The following is a 22,011-nucleotide window of genomic DNA, read 5'->3' as shown; positions in this document are numbered from 1 at the left end:
AGCAGCACAGAAAAGAGGTGAAGGTAGGGGTCGCAACTGGTCGGGCCAAGTCATACTTGGATCGGGCGACATAGGATGATAACATATGAAACCTTGACTCATTCCGAATCCAACTGAGATCATTCGATTCAACCTGTCGGACCAGCCATCAATCTACTTCACCTAGCCAAACTTTTGGTGGAGCGAACCAAGCTAGAACCCTTGGATATGGCATATTACCGCTGTATTTCTTAAAAGAAGATACAACTGCTGATGACTTGGAAGAACCAGCACTAGCAAATAGACCATATTCTACTTTTAAGATCCATGTCCTGACTCAGGCCGAGCTAGGCCCATAATAGCAAAATACAACCATGCTCTTGTAACCCCGATCAATGCGAGGCTTTGGTCATAGCCAACTTGTATGAAGTTCGGATCAGAAAATCTAACCCCTACATGTCTTTTTCTTCTTATTCTTGGGGGGAAAAATAGCTCAATTCCAGTTGGGACTTCCCAACCTGACGGTCGGACGACTTCACTTATAGAGGACGAGTGTCACAACCAAATTTCATGGTCCCTGAATAATCGGTCCTTTTCTCTACGGCTTCTCTTGTGGACAGGGATTTCCCCGTACCTTAATCAGAAAACTAGTACAGTTAGGTATGTGCATGATCTACTTATATTTTTATACATACTCTAGATTTGTTGAAACCATGCTCGTTGGACACGAGGATTGGCATTTTTTTTCCACACCTGAACAAGCTGAAATCTGGGAGAGGTATTTCCCTGGTTATCAAAACAAGTGTATACTTCAAGATCAATATTCAGAACAAATGGTTATCGTAAGGAGGCAAGAAATTGTTTTAGGAGCGCTATACAGGGTCAACTTAATAGATAGTTTCTTCTACTAAACGTTTTAGTGCTGCATAGCTCCTAACATAGCTGAAGGACTTTTCATATTCCTAACGAACTGCTTTTCCTTTGATACATGTGTGATGAGCTTTTGTTACATCATTCCCTGTCAAATAATATGCTGCTACAAGTATGATTATTGTTCTCTAGTTCTAAGAACAGGAAAAGTAATCCGTGAAGGTACACATAAAATAGTCGCATAAATTATGCATGCATCTTCAGACTGAAATGTACCCTTATCACGGGCAGGGATCATTATGTTAAACCGTGCATTTTTTTTATTACAAAAAAGATGGCAGTTTTCTTTGAAGAGATGCCTCACGACTGCATCTACATTTTCAGTCTCAAAATCAGATTAATACAGGAAAAGTTTAGATCAACAAACTTAACAGACTAAAATGACACATTAAAAATTTAGACATGATTAAATCCATAAGCATACAGCCCTGTTCAAAAAGTTTTCGTTGGCTGAAGTTTTTGGTTTTGTCAATCAAAAATTTTAGGCTTATAAGAACTAGAGAAAACTGTTCATAAAATGACAAACAGAACTTTTTCAGGGGAGTGCAACCCCAACCGTCTAGCAGGCACAAAATTGCCGGCAACCTCCAACACACAAAAGCAAAATAAATAAATTGACAAGGGGCTTTCTCTTGTGGTTCTTTGTGAGTGATGTAAAACATCCCCGTTTTGAGTGAATTCTAAGTGAATGGCTTTCGATATGCTGGACTGGAGCAACATGCTAATTGAGCACTACTAGGTGTCGTTGATAAAGAACATGGTTCTGTTCTATTATAACAGACAATAAAGTAATACTAGTTCTTTGAACACATGGAATTGATTTCTGCAATATGATCTTTGGACTGAGGACAACGTCTGCACATACATATCCTTAAATTTCAGTAATTGATAGTTTTTCCATCAAATGTTATATGCTGATAATTATATTGGATAAATATATCTTCCACAGAATGTGTCTTCTTATAGATATCAAATAATCGAGCAATTGAGCATTAGCTACCAATTAATCATGTCACCGAATGCTCAAAAAAAACTAAGGTCTACATTGTTTTTCAATCATGGATTCAACAAAGACCAGTCTGATCGTGCCAAGAGACTAACAATAACCTTCGCCCATGGTGGGCTGAAGGAATACATATACACCATAGCCTTTATAACTACTACATGATATTCAAAATATATTCACTGAAATTTTCAAGAGATCTGTAATCCCCAAACACTCAATATCTCCTGAGCAGATCACATGGCACTAAATCACAAAAACAGAAGCAATATTAGAGATTTAATTTTATTTACTTCAAAATTATCCTTATTTCAGAAGCCAAAGGGAAAGCGAAAACAAGAAAAAAAACAACTACTTACCTATGAGAGGAAATGAGGATATAGTCTACAAAATTTAATTTAAGAAATCAATGGGTACTATTTACAGAATGATCAAGTTAGATCAGTGCTACTGATGGATGAAGCAGCAATGTGCTGCAGCTTAAAAGATTAGCATCCTGATCTTTAAAAGATTTTTGACAAACCAATATAATGAACATTGCATGCCAGGACTATTGCACTGAGGAAGATTTCAAAGTAAACCTGATCACGAAGGAACCCTTCTGACAGAGTGTTCATCCAACCATGATATAATGTCATTGAGGACTTTAAATATCATCTCATCAGATTCACCTTCAAGAAGAGAATGGTATGCATCTTTGTAAAGGCACAGCTTCTTGTCCGAGCTACTTGCTTTCTCATACAAAGCTTTGCTCACCGATGGATCAGTTACAATATCTGCCTCACCATGCAGAATAATCAGTGGCAGGGAAACCTGAAAATGAAAAAGAGATCCGTTATATTCTATGGGCATATAATCTCGAATAATAGTTCCGCAACCACAAAAAGGAAGCTATCGCTGAAGATAAACATGCATCGGCATGGGAGGTGATTTGATGACTGGTCACTGATTTGATAGATAACAGGGGTTGTTGTTTGTTGCTTGATTGTGGGCAAGATGGGGCAAGAAGAGAGATGCAAGGGGTGGGAAGCGTGTCTTGGCTGATGGGTTCATGGTTGAGATCATTAAAAAGAGGGCACTGTACTTATTTTGCCAAAATGGTTACAAACAGTATATTAATCACATAATACAAGTTTTACATGCAATGTTTTTGCAAACTTAGCTTTTCTATATTGAGTAAAAAATCATTATATAATGTTTTATTGCCGAAAAACAAGTAAATTAGTAACTTCTGCAAAAACTAAGCAAATATTACGAGTTATTGAATTATTCCTGAATATGAAGCACTACTAGATATACTGAAATCTTATATACTCTAAGGGTAGTAATGGAGATACTCTCAAAACCATTACAGGTTACACCCTTCAAATTACAGGGAAAGTTACCTCTGGTCCCTCCATGACCGAACTATAGTGTTTAGTCCCTGTTGACCGAGACTTTAACACCCTATGTACCACTGTTGAAGGTAGCCCTGTTTGGGAGACCTGTAAATGCTTTTCTACAATAGAGGTGGAAATTCATGGAACCCAAAAACCATATGAGATTCTAAGACTGAAAACGGATCGGATACGGATCGAATATTGATATATCCATATTTGTATCCATATTTTTTAACGAATATAGACACAGACACAGATATTAAACGGCTATCAAAATTAATATTCATATTTGTTCTAAACGGATACAGGTACGAATTGGATATTAAACATATCCACATTTTCTTGTCCGAATACGGATATAAATTAGATACCTACGCAAAATTCAATGATAAAAACTAGCAATAAAAATATGATTGTAAAAGAAAGATTCAATTAAAAAAATATAATTTTAACAAGCATTTATCAATAATAAAATCTAATAATTTTATAACGGATATACCGCTCGAGGTTGCTCGTCGCCGAAGTAAACGGAATTATGGTGCCTCAAAGGCATCTCACGGCTATCGCCAGTTGCAGTTGCCTGGTGGAAAATAGGAAGTGGATGGAATCTTCGAAACTCTAATTGCTTGAAGAGAAAAAAAAAAAGGATGAAACGGACAAACAAGAGATTTGAGCCTTTCAGGCGTGCGGGGTAATTTGAAATGGGTATTCCGTATTCTCGTTAGTATCTTAAGTGAGAACCATCTGATATCTGGGTTCCTTTTAATTTAGGTTTTGTTAATTACTTAATTGGTTTCTTGATTTAACTTAACTTAAACTTCTTTCTTTTACTTACCCTTATTATACGGATATCCAGATCCGAATCTAGAAAAATCAGGTGTATCTGTATTCATATCTGTATCCGGGAGATTTTTAAACTGACTATCGAAATTTGTATCCGAATCCAACTGGACCAAATCTGATCCGAACTAAATACGGAGACGGATACGATCCAACCTGCTTTCAGCCCTAGAGAATTCATTGAGTGCAACATGAGTCGAATGAATAGTCACACACTAGAGGGTTCACCAAACCCTTGATTTCTAAAATTTGTGACTCTTGGCAGTAGCAGAAGACTAAAGAAAATTGAGGGGAAGAATAACTTCAAGTATGAAATAATGTCAGAAATGGATGGTGATGTATTTTCCCCTAGGCAACACCTAGGCAACACCCCCTTCACAAATAACTGTCATTCATTCATTACTAGAAGCCCAAAGTGAACTTCAAATAATCTAGCATGCATCAGTAATCATGTCTATAGGCAAATATATTTTTATATGTGTGTGTATATGTTAGTGCCTGTGATTCTAGATTGATTTGTGCAGAAATAATACATGCAACAATAAGACTTCCTAAAAGACTTATTTAATAATTAAACATTAACCACAGCTCCTGTACTCTCTAAAATATATTTACTCTTCATTAAACTCAATTCATCAATAATTGAAGAATCAAAAAGCGACATCACAAGGAACCAAAAGAAATAATAAGCTTTAAAATACTGTGGAAACTTTAAATAGCTTAATCAACTTGTTGCTTGGTTCCTTTCATCCCCCAAAAAATTGGGGCAACTTCTATGCTTTTCTTGAAAGTCAAGTTCAATCTTGAATGTTGATGAGATAGAATTAAGCCCTAAGCACTCCACCAAAGTCACAATTTATCATCGGTAAATTTTTATTCAATAAAAGGTGCACTAAATTTACAACCTAACATTAAAAATGGTCCATTTAGTAATAAGAGCAAAATCCAGGTTTCACCTTTAGTTGCTAGAATTGGGTGCAGGGGCGAGCAGGTGCCAGTGCGATAGAAAGACTCCAATCAGATGCATCATCCTACGTAGAAGATTCTGGCTACTAAGGTTTCGCTATTGACACCAAAACTTGCTTAATCGGGTGCAGGTGCGAGTGCAGGGAAGCAGATACTATAGAAACACTCTTTAGAAAGGAAAAGTAGGTGCAGATTCGAGAATCTGGGAAGATTCCAAGCAAGTGCATCATCCTACGTAGAAGATTCAAGCTACTAAGGTTTCACTATTGACACCAGAACTTGCTTATAGAGATTCACTGTTCTCCATCCTCAGTTCTTCACCCTCACATCCAATCAAACCATTAAACTGAACTTAAAAACCCCAATCAGACAATGACAAGCAGCACTTACACATATTTACCAACTCCAAAAATCTAGTAATCCAGCAACTTTTTATTAGATAACTGCTGGTGGTTAATTGCCTAGAATCAAACGACAACATCCTCTTAAATCAAGTTGGTCCTTTTTCATATTCCCACAAACTCTATTATTATCATATATGATGGATAAAATTCAGTATTGCACCAGAGGAAATTAGGTAAATGTTGTAAATGTTGCTCTCACAAACTTGCGCTTTTCTGACACCAAATGTGGTTTGCAAAGTTTTGTGGATATTTTGGCTATGCACGACAAATACATCAATGAGAATATTTTTTTCACACAAAATTCTCTTGCATGCATGATCAAAATATAGCAAACATATCTGGAAAAGAATCTCATACTTCTTCTAATCGGCGTTCTATCTCCTGGGTGGTCCTAAGCAACTCCAGCGCTGTTCTCAGGCGTGGTTTATCCTTGTAAGCAATGACATTGTAAGAACACTGCATTAAACAGAAAATGAAATCATATCCTCCATATAATAAATTGGTAGGAGTGACGAATTTTGCAACTTTTTAAGGGGAAAAAACAAGCAGCACACAATACACGCAATGCAAAGTGTTTGTCATTACATAAATACATGCTACAATGTCCAACAGGTGAACTAATGATACAGGACTCGTATAGCTCAAACTTTAATGTAAAGTCAGATCTGCTATAACTTACTCATACCCAAGCTAAATTAATCCGATTAGTAGTACAACAACCAACCTGTTGTCGCTTTTTTATATCTTTGAATGCCATTTCTGCTAAATCTTTTTGAGGAACCAACTTCTCTTTTGGAAGAATTTTAGCTATACAAATCAAAATTTGCTGAACAGGCCAAGGTGGAACAACATCTTCTGCCATCTACTAGAAAAAAAATATTTATTAAGACAACAATGCCAGATACTAAGACCCCTAAATCAAGTTCAGGCACAATTACCTTACACATTGGTGCAACTAAGATTGCACCATCCCACACATGAGGCTGTTTTAAGTGTACCTTCAGTGCAACTGCTCCACCCATGGATTGTCCAAATAGAAAGCTAGGAAGTCCTTGATATTCAGAATTTTCTGCAAGCCAATGTATGGAACAAGTAGAAATATTATATTTATATTCTAGAAAGAAATAATAACAGTTAGGTCTTATCTAGTGTTAAAAATCACAGCACATTCAGATTTTTGGATCATTAAAATTAATCCTTTCATTTAGCAGCAATCAAGCAATCATCTTAGTATGGAACTCATATGGTCACAATGGGTAATAGTTGCACGATCAGCATGGGCAAATTTTGTTATTATGTTTTCAGTGAATCATTACCACCATCACAGTATTAATTTTATGATTAAACAAGCTCACTCTAAGAAGCCAAGCAGGATCAGGCCATGCAACATTTCTTTTGTGTAATTATTATACTCAAGCTCATAATTATTATACTCAAGTTCATAATTTTCAAGGCTCAAAGCATAGACAATTAATGCTACAATCCATTCTTAGAGAAAAATGAGCTTTTCAAATTTCTAATTTAGTTTTCTGGGTGTTGTCTATCGATTTTAGCAAAAGAACTCTAGCTTGTAAGTTATGAAGCATGGACATGGATACAGGATATGGATACATCAAAAAACAGATATGTCAAAAGAACAAATATTGGAACGAAATAGGATAGGATATGACTACGATATAGCGATATACATATTCACATGTTGAAATGCATCAACAAAGCATAATGCACTATCACAGTAACATAGTCCGTAATATATACAATTACATCAATGTTCACAAATTCAATCTTCTAGTAATCATTTAAATCCATATTCATACTCCATTAAATAACACGAACATCAAAATATTTAGGCCCTATTTGGATGCCCGAATCATCTATCGGGCAATGTTTTTACAAAACAGTATTTGTCATGGAGAAAGGCAGCCACCGTGGGAAAAAATGATGAAATTGGGAGATCATGTGAACCACAAAATCCCAAAAATTATGGATACTGATTTCTGGTATCCCAATTTTTTGGGACTCAACAGATCAAAACTTCCCTCATTTGTAAAAACTCTCTTTCCTATGCTCTCTCCCCGACTAAGCTCTTTCCAGCCACCACCATATATAATATATTCGGTGGATGCCTTGTTGAAGCATCCAAACAAGACCTAAAATTAACCATTCATTGTCATAGTATCTGCATCTACCAAAGAAAGAGAAAAGAAGAAGGTATCTGAAAGTATCCTGGATTTGACCTAAGCAAATTAGGCCCCACAGCCTACACACCTAGTCCAACCTGCCAACCCAATTTTGGGCAGGCATGAACAAAAGGAATATGCCCCAGCAGGTCAGCAAGCCAATGCTTGAAAATGTGGCTCAATTACATTAGGCTAAGCTCAAACTAGCTAGAAAGTATATTAACCCAGCTTACCTAAAGCTATATATATTATTTGGTATCATTATTTATATATATTCACTAATGTAAAATATATAATGTCTATTATCATTTAAAATAAATTCAAAACCCTACTGAATTTTCACAAACCCTAGACATCCTGTCTCTATTGCACAATTCCATCCTCTCTCTGCGCCACCTCCCTTGCCTTGGTTTGGAGAAATGATCATGGTCTGAGAACTTGTGGAAGTGAGTCCAGATACCCCTCTCGATCTATCTATTCTCTTCAATTTCTACCCTCTATTTGTTAGTTCCTTTTCTTATTTTTGCAACCATAGGACAAAAAGCAGTCCTAAAATCAAATTCAAAGCCCTCACTTCCATCTCCTTTTCAACCAGCCATCAAACACAACCACCAGCATGAGCCAGCCTTAAAACTAGAAAGCTAGCCAATTCATGCTGTAAACTTAACTGCTAATCTCTATCATTTAAGATTCATTTAGCCAAATCCTCAAATATAATCCCTACAACCTTTCGTGTTCTAAAATTCTGATAATAAACTGCAATCAGAAATGTGCATGGCATCCTTTGCCTTTTTTATTCTTTCCAATGTATGACTCAAGAGGAGCCTTTCAGATCTTCGATAGTATGGATATGTACAGAAAAGATCTGAGTAGGCTCGTGTAAGGAGAGTCACTTGAGTTTGTATTGAAGATTATAAGAAGAAAAGTAAGACTTAAATTAATACAAATGGAGGTTGTGAGGACGAATATGGAGAAACTTTGAATAACATCAAAGATGGCCCTAGATAGGAATACTTAGCAAATAAGAATCCATTAAGCCAATCCCAAATAGTTGGGAAAAGGCCAGATGATTATGATTAGGATTATAATTCCTATAATTCCGATATATCACTTAAGAGGTTCTCAAATCAGCAAAGAATCATTATAATTGACAGCATATTGTAGTGATTCACATTCAATGCTTAAGAACTCTACTAGGTGTTTGACACAAGCTTAAAAAAGCACAGGCCTATGCTGGCCTCCATCACTTGGAACACAAAGCTTTCTTTGAAATAGTTGTATTTTCATTTTGTTTCTTTCTCTTTTTCTTTTCTTGTAGGTTCTAAAAAATAAAGAGAACTGAAGAATGGGTAAACAAGGTTCTTATTTGTGTGCCTGTGTGTGTATGGCATGGCTTTATTGTTCCTAGGGAACAATGAAGCTAGATGTCCTCCGTTTAAAAGGACAGCTCATGTCCTTATAAAGTTAGCTGCCAAAGTTAGTTATCCATGGGCACTTTTGGTAATTTGGAGCAACTATATCTCATAAGAAGAAAGTATCTCATAAGATTTTGAAGGCATATGTCCCGAAGCTTGAAATCTGTGACAAGCTCCATCTTCCTCATTTTCATCCTTTATTCTTCCTCCCAACACCAACACCACTACTGGCCCCTTCCACCCACTTCCAAACACCACATCGTTACCCTTTTATCTCCTTATGCCTCTGACTATATGCTACCGGTTACTCCACCATGTCCCACCAAACCACCCTCCTCTCACCAAACTTGCATAGTTTATTGGCCTCTTCGTTCCAATTGAACTCTTGGAGAAGCTACACTTTGATTCCTTTTGATTTCTGTTCTCTAGTGCCAAATTTTTCTCTTGCTCACAGAATCTTTGAGAGCCCATATAAGTGTCTATTCTACCTGTTTATAGTGACCTTGTAAACTTCAACTCAAAGTCACTCATGTTTTGTTGAGCTTTCCATGAAATCATTTCTGTCAAGCATAAATTTTGTATGACTCGATGATGTGAAGGAATATTATGAAATGAGAGGAGTTTTCTCCAATCCATGGGGATGGCTCGCTTCCACATATAAATTACAAATTTGAAGAGCTCTCTCTCTCTCTCTCTCTCTCTCTCTCTCTCTCTCTCTCTCTCTCTCTCTCTCTCTCTCTCTGCTTTTTTAAAGGAAGATGCATCTCAATTGAAACTCTTTGTCTATAGCAAATGTCAAAAGCCACTATAGGAGGGTCGCTTATTTGGATGGGAAAAATCCGCTATAATAGTTGTATAAAGACTTTGATGCTTGATCGACTCAGTTGCCTTTGAGGAACAAAAGAACCAGCAAAGAAACCCATTCCATAAATAATGACATTAAAAATACAAACTGTCAGATGTTTGCCAGTTCTTAGAAAAAGTACATAACTAATTGGATATCTTTCAAAGTCTTAAAAATCAAAAAAAAAAAAGAAGAAGAAAACTAGGTCTCTTAGTTTCTGATCAAAGAGCGAAGTCCCATCTATATCATAAGGTCTATATTCTATAATCATCTTTACTTCCTATATCCTTGAACCAACAACCTGTGCATCACTCAAGAGTGGGTTTACTTTATGTCATCATTCCTACAAAAAGATCATTGGTTCTTGGATACTCCTAGCTAGCACTATACAAGAAAACATATTTATTTTAGGGTATGTTTCTCTTCCATGATATTAAAAATGGAGCTGATATACATGTTCTTTGTCTTAGATACTAGTTAATTTTTACATCATCACCAGTAGCACAATAATTGCATCTGCAAAAATTCAGGGATACTCATTATTGCTCTAGTAGTCAAATTGCCTTTGAAGTTTAGGATAGCTATCCTAGACATTTTGGCTACATTAAGCATTTTCATTATTAGCAAATAAAATTTAGATGGCACAAATAATGAGCAAATCACTGAAACTTTGGTTTCTTTGATGCATGGGATAGGTCACAAGAGAAAATTTTTGATTTCAATATTTCATGACTATAAGGATCTTGTCTACCATTCTATCACCAAGTGTCTAGTCATTATCCCAATTGATTAGAATGAACACACAGATATCACAAGAAATTTTGACAAGATATTAGTTGATTGGAACCATGGAGGGTGGAGACGGTGCCAGTTGGTGGCCATAGAAGAAAAGAACAAAGAGGCTGTGAGAAAAGCAATAAGAGAGGAATGGGCGACCGAGAAGTGGTCTGTGGGAAAGATGATTCCTTGATTCAGATCTCCTCTCTCTCACATCTCTCAATCTATCAGTCATCTATCAGTCTGTTTCTACCTAACTTTTCTTTCCCTATTTCTGCAAATAGAAGATCTGATTGGTTTATCAGAATCTTTTTACAGTGTAAATATAATGTGTCTACATCCTATTCTTCAACCTGATAACTTGCATTGACCTTATTTACCTAAAACCTAGTTCCCAAAAACCTTTTACTGGTAGCAACTCGCCATTTATTTCTCCTGTTATGAGAAAACATAAAAGAGTCGCCCTAGAATTATTTAAACTTTGTCAAGCCTCTGGAAATCCCTGACCAGTGAACGCTGAAATTAAATCCCCTTATTGCCTTATTAAAAATATTTGTTCAAATTTGTAACAGAAACCGACTTCTTGACTGCCAATCACTTTTCAATTAAGTGCCTACCATGTCTTGCCTGGATATCATAAACCCCAAAGAACAAAAGCAAACTTAGAAGGAGGTAGTAAGAAACATTTTCAAGACAAGTTCGCAGATTCGAGGATTAGGTAATAGCAAGACTCATGGTGAAATAGGATGCATTAAGTCAATCCAGTTCGATGGTACAAGCCATGTCTTCTTATTCTTTTTTTCTTTTATGATATGTTTGCATTTAAGAATTCAACAATTAGGCTAACAACATTTCTCAGAACTTAATCTTGAATTTTTGATAAAGGGCTGCAACAACCTAGGTTAACGTACCTATACTCAAGGCTACTTAACCCATAGTTTATATTTGGTCAGAACAAAGTACCAAACTAGGGTCAGGTTTGGGACAGAATAATTCAACCTGGTTACAGCTCTGGCTGCATTCAACACAACCAGAGGTAGGACTAAGCAAAACTAACCCGAAACTATCAACCAAGACCAAATTATCCTGTGCATCAATGATCAAAGTCCTATTAAGGCAACCTTAACTGACTAGAACCATCCTGCCCTGTTTAGCCCAACTCTTCATGTCTGGAATTAAAATTTTGGTGTCAAATTGGATGCCTCATCTAGGAGATTCATAGTGAAGTCCGATTCATTAACTTTAAGGTTAGGCATTTGTTTGGAGTAACTTTAGGTTTGTCATGGATCTGACCAGAATTGCCCAAGCTGTAGCATGCTCAAGACTTTAGAGAGGTGACGTGGGCATTAACATGTTGATGAGTCGCAAGAAAAGAGTGTGTCATATGATTTGTATTAAATGGTTAGAAGTTCCTTAACGAGGTGGGAGCCAGTATCAATACCTTTGATTTTAGAGAAATGCTCAGCTACATCATTCACCAGGGTATCAAAACTTGGTATATATCCATGAAGTCCTTCAGAAAGACCAAATCCAGGGTAGTCCAATGCAAAAACTCCATATCCAGATGACGCTAACTTTTTTGCAATCCCTTTGAGAAACATGTTTGCAATGTATGTAGTTATAAGTAAAGCAATCTATACTTTACGAACTAATGCATGTACAGGATTATAAGCTGCAAGTGAACAATACACACCTTCAAAGAAAAATGTGCACGTGTCTCCATAACCATGACAGAAACAAATCAGTGCCTTTGTCTTAGACCCTTCTGGAAGCCAACTTTTGGAGAAGATTTCCAAACCTCTAGAATTCACCTCGTATGACTATATATAAATAACTTAATAAGTATAGTACTTTAAGGCAAGAACATATAGCAACAATGCAATATGATACAAGGAATACGATGACAAATACCAATTTCAAGCCACTATCGTGTGATTAGGGCTCTCATTGGTTTTTCAACTATGACCATTTACCATCATATATAATTTATTTAAGACATGAAGTACAAACTGTACATATGTAAAAAAATTATTACCTCCTTCATTATCACTCCACTATACTGTGCCTGTTATACAAACAAAGGAAAAATTATGAGTAGTTTTCCTATAAACATTCATGGATAAACAGTAAGAAAATCAAAGATATGATAAATCCCTTAAAACAATGAATGCCCCTTATTAAAGAAATGTTTATAAGAACTAGCTAATACAGCTACCAAAGGACAGAATAAAAATTACTACTTAACCACCGAAAGTAATATGGCCAAGTAGGATGAGGCTCGGAGGCTAGAGCTTTAAATTAGCAGAAAAAGGAGATGTCTAACCAACTTTTATCAACATTGGAAGCCTACATTGAACTCCATAATGGTGTCAACTGTATTCAGTAAGATGGGTTTGGAATCAGAAATTTAATTTATTTGATGTTTAATTAATATTTTAGTTTGAAGGCACTTGTATTAGTTATTTGGTTAGTATTATCAGGTATAGCTCCAGTACTTGCATCAAGTCACACAATGTTGCCTTGAGCTACATTTTCTGGATGATATGTAAAGAAAGGAAGATATCTACCCCATGGTGCAGATGCCACAGCCCTTACCAGGGAGCGTATCAACAATGGGATGACTACTTGGAGAAGTGCACTTATAGTACATAGGGCAGCTATCTTGTAAGAGGCATTTCACCTATTCTACTCCAACAACCACCATCCTCAAGCAGACTACCACATTCTAGCTATTTTAAACTCAGGTTTGATGGCTTCATGAGGGCCAATATCCACAATTATTTTTTGTTATTGCAACCAAATCCTCGTTTCCTTGTTTCTTTTTACCATTTTTTCTTCTGCTTCTCTCTGTATACACATCTATCTTCTCTTTTTCCCCTTTTTTTCCTTCTTGTTTTTTTTTCACTTCTCAATTCAATAATATACTATTGGCTTAATCGGTTAGAAGATAATCTCTAGTCCCACAAGTTACCAGATTTGAAAGTTTAGCAATGCATAAAACTTTTCCATAAGTTTTTTTTTAATTATTTGAAAGAATAAAACTTCAAATGCTTAAGCATCAAAGACCATTAGCAGTAACCTGTTAGTAGTTGTCCATTCATCTTACACTATTTTATATCTACTATTCTATCCTTCACACCAACATCCACAACACTCCAGCTGCATTTCTATTGTTTTACCCTTCCTAGTTCCTAGGAAATAAGCTTGGAGCCAGCACCTTCTGATATACTAATTTTTTTTATCCAATTTGTTGTTTGTAAAACAGCAATATTGATTCTCCATTTCATCGGTTCAAATTTATTTCTTTTATAGAAATTTTACCCCCTTACTGCATTTGGTGAGGAACAGCTTGCAGATAACCCTATATTTATGAAAATCAAGTAATGGTTCATGTAACATGTTAAGCATGTTTTCTCTGAATCCCCATTAATCTCATGATTGACTCGACTTTGTTAGAAGAAGGGAAACTAGAAATCAAAATTTACTCAATATTATAGGAACGGCGGATACGTCAATTGACAATAATTCCTCTCACTTTTCCAAATCACATCCACCAACAAAAATAGTTTACTCTGGCATTTTTTAGCTGCTAGACATCCAAGTTGTGGTCAAGAATATGACAGTATGTTTTAGGGTAACCATGCTAAAGTCCAACTCACGAATGACCAACAAATAGAACCACTTGCACTATTCTATTCTTTTTTCCACCACTACATATGAAAAGGACCATACAGACCAGCAGGTGCACACCCGTTCAATATGCCGCAACACCTTTTTTCATTGGTGCCAACTGGTAGAAAGAGCAAGACGCCCAAAAGTAGGTAGAAGCACCCCAACCAGCTATAAAACTTCATGCTTCTTATTCATTTCCGAAATTTGTTTAACAAAAATCATTCACTCCAAATCCCTTATTCCAAGATTTCCCATAAGCACATCTTTATTTCTTTTCTTTTTTTTTTGATTGTAACCCATAGGCAAATCTGACACACCCTACAAGTCGATACTCAATCCACTAATCTTTCATGATACCCCGTCTTTATTTCAAGAATTCGCCATTCTTTTCCATGGCTAAAGAAACTCGAAGATGAATTTTATACCTCCAAATTGTTGCACAATCACACCGTGCCAGTAAAAGAACACACGAATCGAAACGTATGAAGTGGATCATGGCTTCACAGCAGAAAGATATAGATATAGATACGGGATACCTTGAACAAGCAGTGGTCGATGCCAAGCTGGACGTCCTTGAAGGCCTCCCGGACCCTGCGGCGCTCGGGGGCCTGGTCGAGATTGGCCTTGGAGACCATCTTGGCGAGCCTCTCGTCGACGCCCTCCCACCTCGTGACGGCCGCCATCGGAGGGACTGCGTTGGCGACTCTCCCCCGGCCTCCTACTCCTTCCTCCTCCTCTTTCGCCGGCGGCTGCTTCTTTTTCTTCTGGTGCTGGTCGAAGCAGATCCCGACCCTAGTAAAATCTATTAAAGGTCAGACCAAGGAATATTCCAAGGGCTGGGGAAAAAAAGGGAAAGAGAATCGGTTATGAAGAAGTACCGTGCGCGGGAGGCGGACGAAAGAGATTGGCGAAGGCCGGAGGCTTTGACGCCATTTAAAGCAAGAAAAGTTCAGGGTTTTTATTTATATAATAGATTATAAAATAGAAAAGGGAAAGGGAGAGATTGGACTTTTTAGCGGAGGTGGTTAATCTGGGCTGATTTGATTTGGGGGCGAGGAGAGAAAAGGAGTCTTGGATTGCGAGGAGATTTGGAGGCGAAAAGAGAGGGATGAGTCTTACCGGAAGCTTGGAAAGAAATAAGAGGGGCTGCTATTCTCTTCCCCTCTCTTTTCTTCCTTCCTCCTGGTGAACAGGCCAAACCTCTCAAGGGACAGGGTGAGGGCAGTTTGACGCCCACGCGGTCCAGGGCAGTTGTAGGTCCATTTGATTGACCCAGTAAAGCAACGACTAGTCCCGAGCGATGAAGTAAGAGGCGTGGAAACATGGAAGCCATTCCTGTTCCTTAGACTGGTATTATTCCTCGTCCACCCAAATTATTAATTTGGGTGTTTAAATAATTTGGGTGTTTCTTTTTTTCTTTTTTTTTTGGTAAAATTTTGGGTGTTTCTTTGATGTCTCCATCCTTGGGCGTTAATTATTCCACACGTTTCTCCTAGATGAGAGGGTAGAAGCGTCAATTTCTTTATCGTCAAACTCGAAATTTCAATTGTGGAGTTAATGTGGTGCGAGATGTTGCTGCCTTCATAATTGACCAAGTTTATGATTTTTTTTTTTAATATGAAACCAAATCAAATACGCCTAATTTGGATCAATATTAGGTCAGTTCTGTGATTGCAACTAAACAAGCTGTTTCATGCTCTTCGCAGATGGTTCATGGGCTTAAGTTGGAGGACCCGAAAGGTCATCATGGTATCCGCATCTGTTTTCTTTATTTGGTGGCTGTATAGAAATTCACATATAATCTTCATATATTTTCTTTTTAGAATAATGAGCGTTTTGTTGATCATTTCTAAGAAGTGATTTAGAAATTATTTTAAATACTTGAAAATCACCATTTGGATAAGTATCAGAATCGCTGGGCTATAATCAACCAATGATCTAAGTGTAAATTTTAACAAACTAAACAAGTCATATAAGGCCAATTCAAAGTTAAACATCACTGCAATCCAACCAGTTGAGAAGTTGAGCCAAATTTTGATATAAAATAAGTAAGGGATGAGCTCGTATATCAACTCCATTGTATTTCAATTTTAACCCATATATTATTTTTGAAAGAAATCAAATATTACTACTCGTTTCATTTGCGCCCGGTTTTTAATTTCCTTGTAGTCAAATTTGCATCGAAAAACTGAGACTTGAGCTGGATAGTAAACTAGGTTGTGCTGGGACATGACTCGGGCCTGCTTAAAAACTTAGTTTCGTTAAGCCCAACTCCACCAATGAACGGGGACCACGTGTTTAAGCCACCAGTTGACCACGGATCAGACAATAAAATTATCTACCCAGCATGAAGTCCTTAATTTGGGTGTGTGGGCAAGGGTACCATATTTGAGTCACTTCTAAAATAATTTAGAGAATCTTTTTTTTTCTTTTTCTCTTTCATGATATTTTCTTCTCCTGATGAGAATTTAGGTCTTGGAAATGATTAACATGGAAGGCAATTGAGGGGTGGGTGTCCTGAGGAAGGCTGGGTTGCACAAATTGCCCTGTTGCAGGTATCTCCTGGCTGACCATCGGGCTTGGAGATCTAAATATATTTGCCAACCATATGGCCTAAATTAGTTAGTCAACATAGTAACAAAGCTCAAATTTCAAGACTTGAGTTCAGATCATCTTCATACTAATTATTTATTTAATTATTCAGTTATTATTCTGATTTATTTCAGTCCTTGTAGTACCTGTACGTGCATTGTCTAGGCCGTACGTTAAGTGTTGATGTCGATATACATTATTGACATTTTTCTTTTATATATATAAGATTTTTTTTTCGTTAAGATTTTGACTGATGTCTTCCACATCATGATTATTTTTACTAGTCATGATTATTTTAGAAAAATCATAATCTCTTCCTCCTAAAAAAGAATTCCAATCAAGATTGGTAACAGTTGACCTTATTAGTTCAAATAGAGGAATTTTAATCAATTATATTATTTAATTAATGAAAGAAAAAAAATTAGAACCTTATTTTCGTAGATTTTTTTTATTTTCTATTATACTTCCTCCTTTCTTCGATCAGATCAAAAGAAAAACAATTAATTGAACATCATAATTATTTTTTTATTTATGTATTTATTTTTGTTATTTGGTACAAGTTTAGTTCTCTTGATTGACTACATAGAACTAAAATTGGTCTTGCTAATCTGGATCTCCCACTTCTTCCCGTAATATTGCAGTAGCTTCTTTTGGTAGCTAATGATCATGAGTCTAGCAACCGAGTCTAGAAAAATCAATGAAGTCCTCCAAATTCTATAAAAATTAACTTGTACCCTCCGAAGAATCTTTGCCTGCAGCAATTAAATAAATTGCTGAAGACTAATAGGTTAAGCACGTGCACTGTACCTTGCTGACCTCCAACCGGATAATGAGACAATGGACATCAAACAGTGGTGGGACAAAGAGAACTTCTCAAACTAACTCCTCTCTTTTCCTCTTAAACATGATGGCCCGCGGATATGTTTAATTAAGATTGGAGGGCCATTTTGACTAATGCAAAGGCTGAGCAATATACTTTCGATGATGTATGAGCCCCAGCCATCAAAACATTTACAAGGTCATTCCATACTCTATAAAGACTTCTGATTTGCCACTTGCCTTCAACTTCTGTTGATCCAAAACCCATGTTCGGGCCCATTACCCACGCACTAAACAAGTCTCCCTTGGAAAGCAAAAGAAAGCTAAAGTTGCGCTTGTCTCTATCTCCACTCCTTCCACACTCTCATGCCTTTCACTTTTCTTCACTCCACTTTGTCTTTCAATGTTCATGAAGAAATCATCCACCTTTCACCTTTTTATAGCCAACATTGCTTCCAAATCCTCGAAATCCATGTCATCACATGCAACCATGTTTAGGTGTCGCCTCTTTCTTTTTTTTTTTTGTGCTAAAGCAAGATTTCATATATTACGTGCATGAATGCACCTAAGAAAGTTAGAAAACAAAAGATCGCGGAGTGCTCGAGACAACTCTCCCTCTCTGGCCCACATGGTTTACCAACATGATTGGTCACGTAGATAGCCACCCAATCTGCAGCTTCGTTGGTCTCTCTCTAAATAAATGCTTGAACTAGAAGACCCCTCCATCCCTCATCATCATGCAGATGTCTCGAAGTAAGGGATGATCCAAACCAACACCCCTCAAACCTCCTGGAGCCATCTGATCACCGTAGCCGAATCACTCTATAGAATGATTGAGCTGGTCTGTAGCACTCGCCGCGCATGTTGAAGACCCTCCCAAATAGCTTTAGCTCCATACTGGGGACTGAAATGTCGAATAATTGACAATCGTCCGCTGCCACCCTTTTGGAGTTGAGGTCCAAATTACACAACCCTCCCCTCGCCTTTTAGGGCTCATTTGGTTTGCGGAAAACATATTTCCTTTTAAGAATATAATTTCTGGAAAATAGATTTCTGAAAAGAGAATGCCTGGAAAAGTACTTTTGGCATATTTGGTTGGCAATGAAAAAGTGACAGATTTACAGAGTGCTTATGTTTAGTTGACCATCTATTTTTCTGGAAAAGTCATATGTAATTTCTATTATATCCTTAATAAAAATTAGGTCTTTAATGTCTCTTTAATACTAAAGGATTTTTTTGGAAAAAAATAAAAATAAAATGATTTCCGACTTACGGAAAAATAACTTTTCCATATTTCTTATGGAAAAGACTTTTTCATAAAATATGAGAATCATATTCACATGAGAATACAACTTTTTTATTTCTCTCCTTTGAAAATTCTAACTAAATAAGAAGTATCTTATTATTTTTTCGTTGACCTTTTTTTTTTTTCCCACCAACCAGTCGGGCCTTTAATTTTCCAGATCTTTACAGTGTTTTGTAAGTAGAGAGAAGCTTGGAATGCATATTCTCAAATCCAAGTACTTTTTTGGGTACATATCATATCGAAGTACTTTATCCAGTCATCAAGCAACCTACAAAAGTAAAGTAGATTATACAATGGTAGGGTCACTGAACGGGGAAAAAAAGTGGGGAGGAATCTCGTTTTATTTTCCCATTCCAAACTCTCACTTTGCTCATCTTCTCATCGCACCAATGCAGCTGCTCCTCACTGATGTCAGACATCCTTAAAACCCTTGACACAACCTTCATGTCTATTAGGCCCATCAGAATCTCCATCCCCTCTTCCTCCTCTATCTTCCTCTTCTTCGGACATCTCCGCGGCCTCCCAAGGTCTTTGAGCCTCATCTTTTTCTGAAGATATTATGTTAAGAACAATATGAGACTACAAATAAAAGATAAGCGAAAAAAGAGTGATAGTAGACCTTAAATAGGCAGTGAAAAAACACTTACCTTTTTATTAGCTTTCTTGAGCAAATGAAGAAGAATTGGATCAACCGAGCTTGATTTCATCTTTATGAGTGATTTCAACATTTGGCAGCAGCTCTCCTTATCGGCCTTGAGAAAATTCATGAAGGTCCGGATCGCATTTTGCAATATCATGAAAAATTCAGTAGGTGAAATCATTTCTTCTTTGCCTTGATCAGTCTCCGAATCTTTTTATCAAACAATTGAAATAGCACCAAGGAAGTAAGATTAAGCATAATTTTTGATGAAATAAAAGCATTGCAGCCATCGAGTAGGACTTGGAAATTATGGTACCTTTGAATTCTGGAACTTGGAGCAACTTTGGAGAGTAACTCCTCACTCGGGCATAGACCTCAGGCCTTCTACCATGCTCATAAGGCTCATTTTCTATGAATCGTTGCAGCAAGATCTCAAACTGCTGAAACTGCTGAGCAATTCGTGCGGGAAAGCAGTAACCTTCCATGTCTCGGTAGGAATTTGCTGGATGGAAGTTAGTGTAATTCCAATTAAGAGCTTCCCATGTCAGACAGATCTGAAACACATAAGCACTCTCCAATTCCAAATATGGATCCATAACTCGCCTTGATGAGTTTTTACTTGTCATGAATATTTTGCGAACTATCCTTTGGGAAATTGATCTTGGTTGGTACTTTATGGACCTCAATGATTCTGAAAACAAGTACTTACACTAAGCCAACTTGTGACCGTAAAAAAAAAAAAAAAAAAAAATTGAGGAACTATCAAGGATGATATATTGACGAACCTGTTTCTCTGAGTTTTTGTCCACTGATTCGGTCGAAGAACATCATCTCCTCGTCGTACTGGTGGAAAAGTGCATATGATTCCCAGTTGGCAGAGCTCCTCCGGGATGAAGAGGAGAAGGGATACTCTGTCTCCGAATCTCTGAGGATTGTAGAGCTTCTCCATTCAATAGAGCTTTTGGACGTGGACTCCCCAGTGAGAGACCCGCCAAAATTTTCCTTAATTTTTTTTCTGTCTGAGTGAGTGTTGTTGACCCCGGAGAATGTCTCATCCTCCCAAAAGTTCTCTTCATGAGTCTGATTAGTTTCTATTTCATGAGAGTCATCCATTAACAGCACAGGCAATGTCAACACAAGAGATGGTCAAATCGTAACATTCACGACGTGGGCTTGAATGATTACCTTCACAAGTAACATATTGAGACGCCAATATGATTGGGCTTGCGCAATCTGAAGGTGTTAGGACATCCGTGATCAGATCACCACCATGCTCGATTCCAAGCTTGTCATGGCCAAGATTCTCTGGAGGAGAACCGTACAGCGATTCCGAGACAGAGGTATCCTCTAGTTCCAAGCAATGCTGCTCGTCGGAATCTTTCCCTTGCTCGGTAAGTAGGGAATCCTTGACACCGCTTCCCCTGTAGAAGAAAAGTAGGTCTTCTCCACAAACCACATCGGTGATCAAGCCATCCTTCTCGGAGAGCTCCTCGGAGGTTGACACGGGCTCGTTCTCAAGTTGAAGAGCTTTGAGCTGAACTTCCCTGCATTAAAGTAGTTAGTAAATTAGAGAGAGAGAGAGAGAGAGAGAGAGAGAGAGAGGGAGGAGTTACCGTTGGTCTTTGGAGATGGCTCTAGAATGGAGAAAGATGAAGAGCTTGGTGAGGAGGAAGCAAGAGAGGTGGATAAGGAATAGTAAAAAGCCAAGAGAGATGGAGGCATGGAGGAGAAACATCACACCCTCTTCCTTCTGGCAAAGGATGGTGGTTTGGCCATGGCAAGGAAGGGAGGAGATTGGCTGACTGGCAGTCTCCAGGCCAAGCACTGCGTGAAAGGACGCCCGGGGCATTTATGATGGAAGGAGGAGGAAGTGGTTTTGCTTTTGAGGAGACTAAGATGACTGCTTTATTTAAGCGAAGTTGGAAGATATCAAGTTATCAACCGGCTCTCAAGCCGAGATTACAAGAATGGCCTCTAAAGCAGAGATTAGGGATGCCAATGGGACCCAATCCGACAATAAGACTGACATAACTCGGTTTTTGGTTCAAGTGACTTGACCCGAAAGCAAGTTGGTATCCCCGGATATAAAGCGTGTCTGTTTCGTATGCTTTAGGTAAGTTAAGGGGCTTGTCTGTTTGCGAGTTTCTAAGAAGATGGGTCAAAACATAGCCTAAGAAAGGTTTATCATATGCTATTACCAAGGCCCCGTTTGGAGAGCTTTTGGGGCACCAAAAACACTCTCTGGCTCTCCAAAATCATTTTTAG

At 37.5% G+C, this 22,011-nt stretch overlaps 2 protein-coding genes across 5 annotated transcripts; both read right to left on the bottom strand.

Moving 5' to 3' along the window:
* Nucleotides 1-1,850: 1,850 nt before the first annotated feature.
* LOC103712899 (caffeoylshikimate esterase-like) lies at nucleotides 1,851-15,737 on the bottom strand. 4 transcript variants are annotated; one of them, XM_008799604.4, is made up of 11 exons: nucleotides 15,509-15,737; nucleotides 15,268-15,310; nucleotides 14,926-15,181; nucleotides 12,753-12,782; nucleotides 12,411-12,537; nucleotides 12,159-12,305; nucleotides 6,440-6,570; nucleotides 6,226-6,363; nucleotides 5,859-5,957; nucleotides 2,494-2,725; nucleotides 1,851-2,158 (listed from the first exon to the last, which is right to left on the bottom strand). In XM_008799604.4, exons 1-10 carry the CDS (start codon nucleotides 15,720-15,722, stop codon nucleotides 2,498-2,500), a joined length of 1,413 nt encoding a protein of 470 aa, XP_008797826.2. In that variant the 5' UTR covers nucleotides 15,723-15,737; the 3' UTR covers nucleotides 1,851-2,158; nucleotides 2,494-2,497. The 4 variants fall into 4 exon arrangements, with proteins under 4 accessions (XP_008797826.2, XP_026662672.1, XP_038984692.1 ...); XM_026806871.2 differs by lacking the exon at nucleotides 1,851-2,158 and having other exon boundaries at nucleotides 2,285-2,725; XM_039128764.1 differs by lacking the exon at nucleotides 1,851-2,158 and having other exon boundaries at nucleotides 2,285-2,725; nucleotides 14,926-15,191; nucleotides 15,509-15,603.
* A 3,545-nt stretch (nucleotides 15,738-19,282) lies between these two features.
* Nucleotides 19,283-21,630, bottom strand: LOC103712900. The gene is made up of 6 exons (XM_039128762.1): nucleotides 21,360-21,630; nucleotides 20,932-21,290; nucleotides 20,532-20,837; nucleotides 20,063-20,437; nucleotides 19,754-19,956; nucleotides 19,283-19,654 (listed from the first exon to the last, which is right to left on the bottom strand). The coding sequence occupies exons 1-6, from the start codon at nucleotides 21,593-21,595 to the stop codon at nucleotides 19,409-19,411; spliced, it is 1,725 nt and encodes a 574-aa protein (XP_038984690.1). The 5' UTR covers nucleotides 21,596-21,630; the 3' UTR covers nucleotides 19,283-19,408.
* Between the last annotated feature and the right edge of the window lie 381 nt (nucleotides 21,631-22,011).

Source organism: Phoenix dactylifera, chromosome 8 (assembly GCF_009389715.1).
Source record: "Phoenix dactylifera cultivar Barhee BC4 chromosome 8, palm_55x_up_171113_PBpolish2nd_filt_p, whole genome shotgun sequence".
NCBI lineage: Eukaryota > Viridiplantae > Streptophyta > Magnoliopsida > Arecales > Arecaceae > Phoenix > Phoenix dactylifera.
This window is presented reverse-complemented; position numbering and strand designations above follow the sequence as displayed.

Excerpts from the sequence above, each read along its gene's own strand:
- LOC103712899 (XM_008799604.4), bottom strand. The coding sequence starts at position 15,722 with ATGGCTTCCATGTTTCCACGCCTCTTACTTCATCGCTCGGGACTAGTC. Across the intron at positions 15,311-15,508 it reads TATTTCTTTCCAAGCTTCCG|CCTCCGGCCTTCGCCAATCT; the intron begins GTAAGACTCATC and ends ATGGCGTCAAAG. Across the intron at positions 12,783-14,925 it reads TCGACCACTGCTTGTTCAAG|GCACAGTATAGTGGAGTGAT; the intron begins GTATCCCGTATC and ends TTTGTATAACAG.
- LOC103712900 (XM_039128762.1), bottom strand. The coding sequence starts at position 21,595 with ATGCCCCGGGCGTCCTTTCACGCAGTGCTTGGCCTGGAGACTGCCAGT. Across the intron at positions 20,838-20,931 it reads TCAATATGTTACTTGTGAAG|AAACTAATCAGACTCATGAA; the intron begins GTAATCATTCAA and ends CTCATGAAATAG. Across the intron at positions 19,957-20,062 it reads CCAAGTTCCAGAATTCAAAG|ATTCGGAGACTGATCAAGGC; the intron begins GTACCATAATTT and ends TTTGATAAAAAG.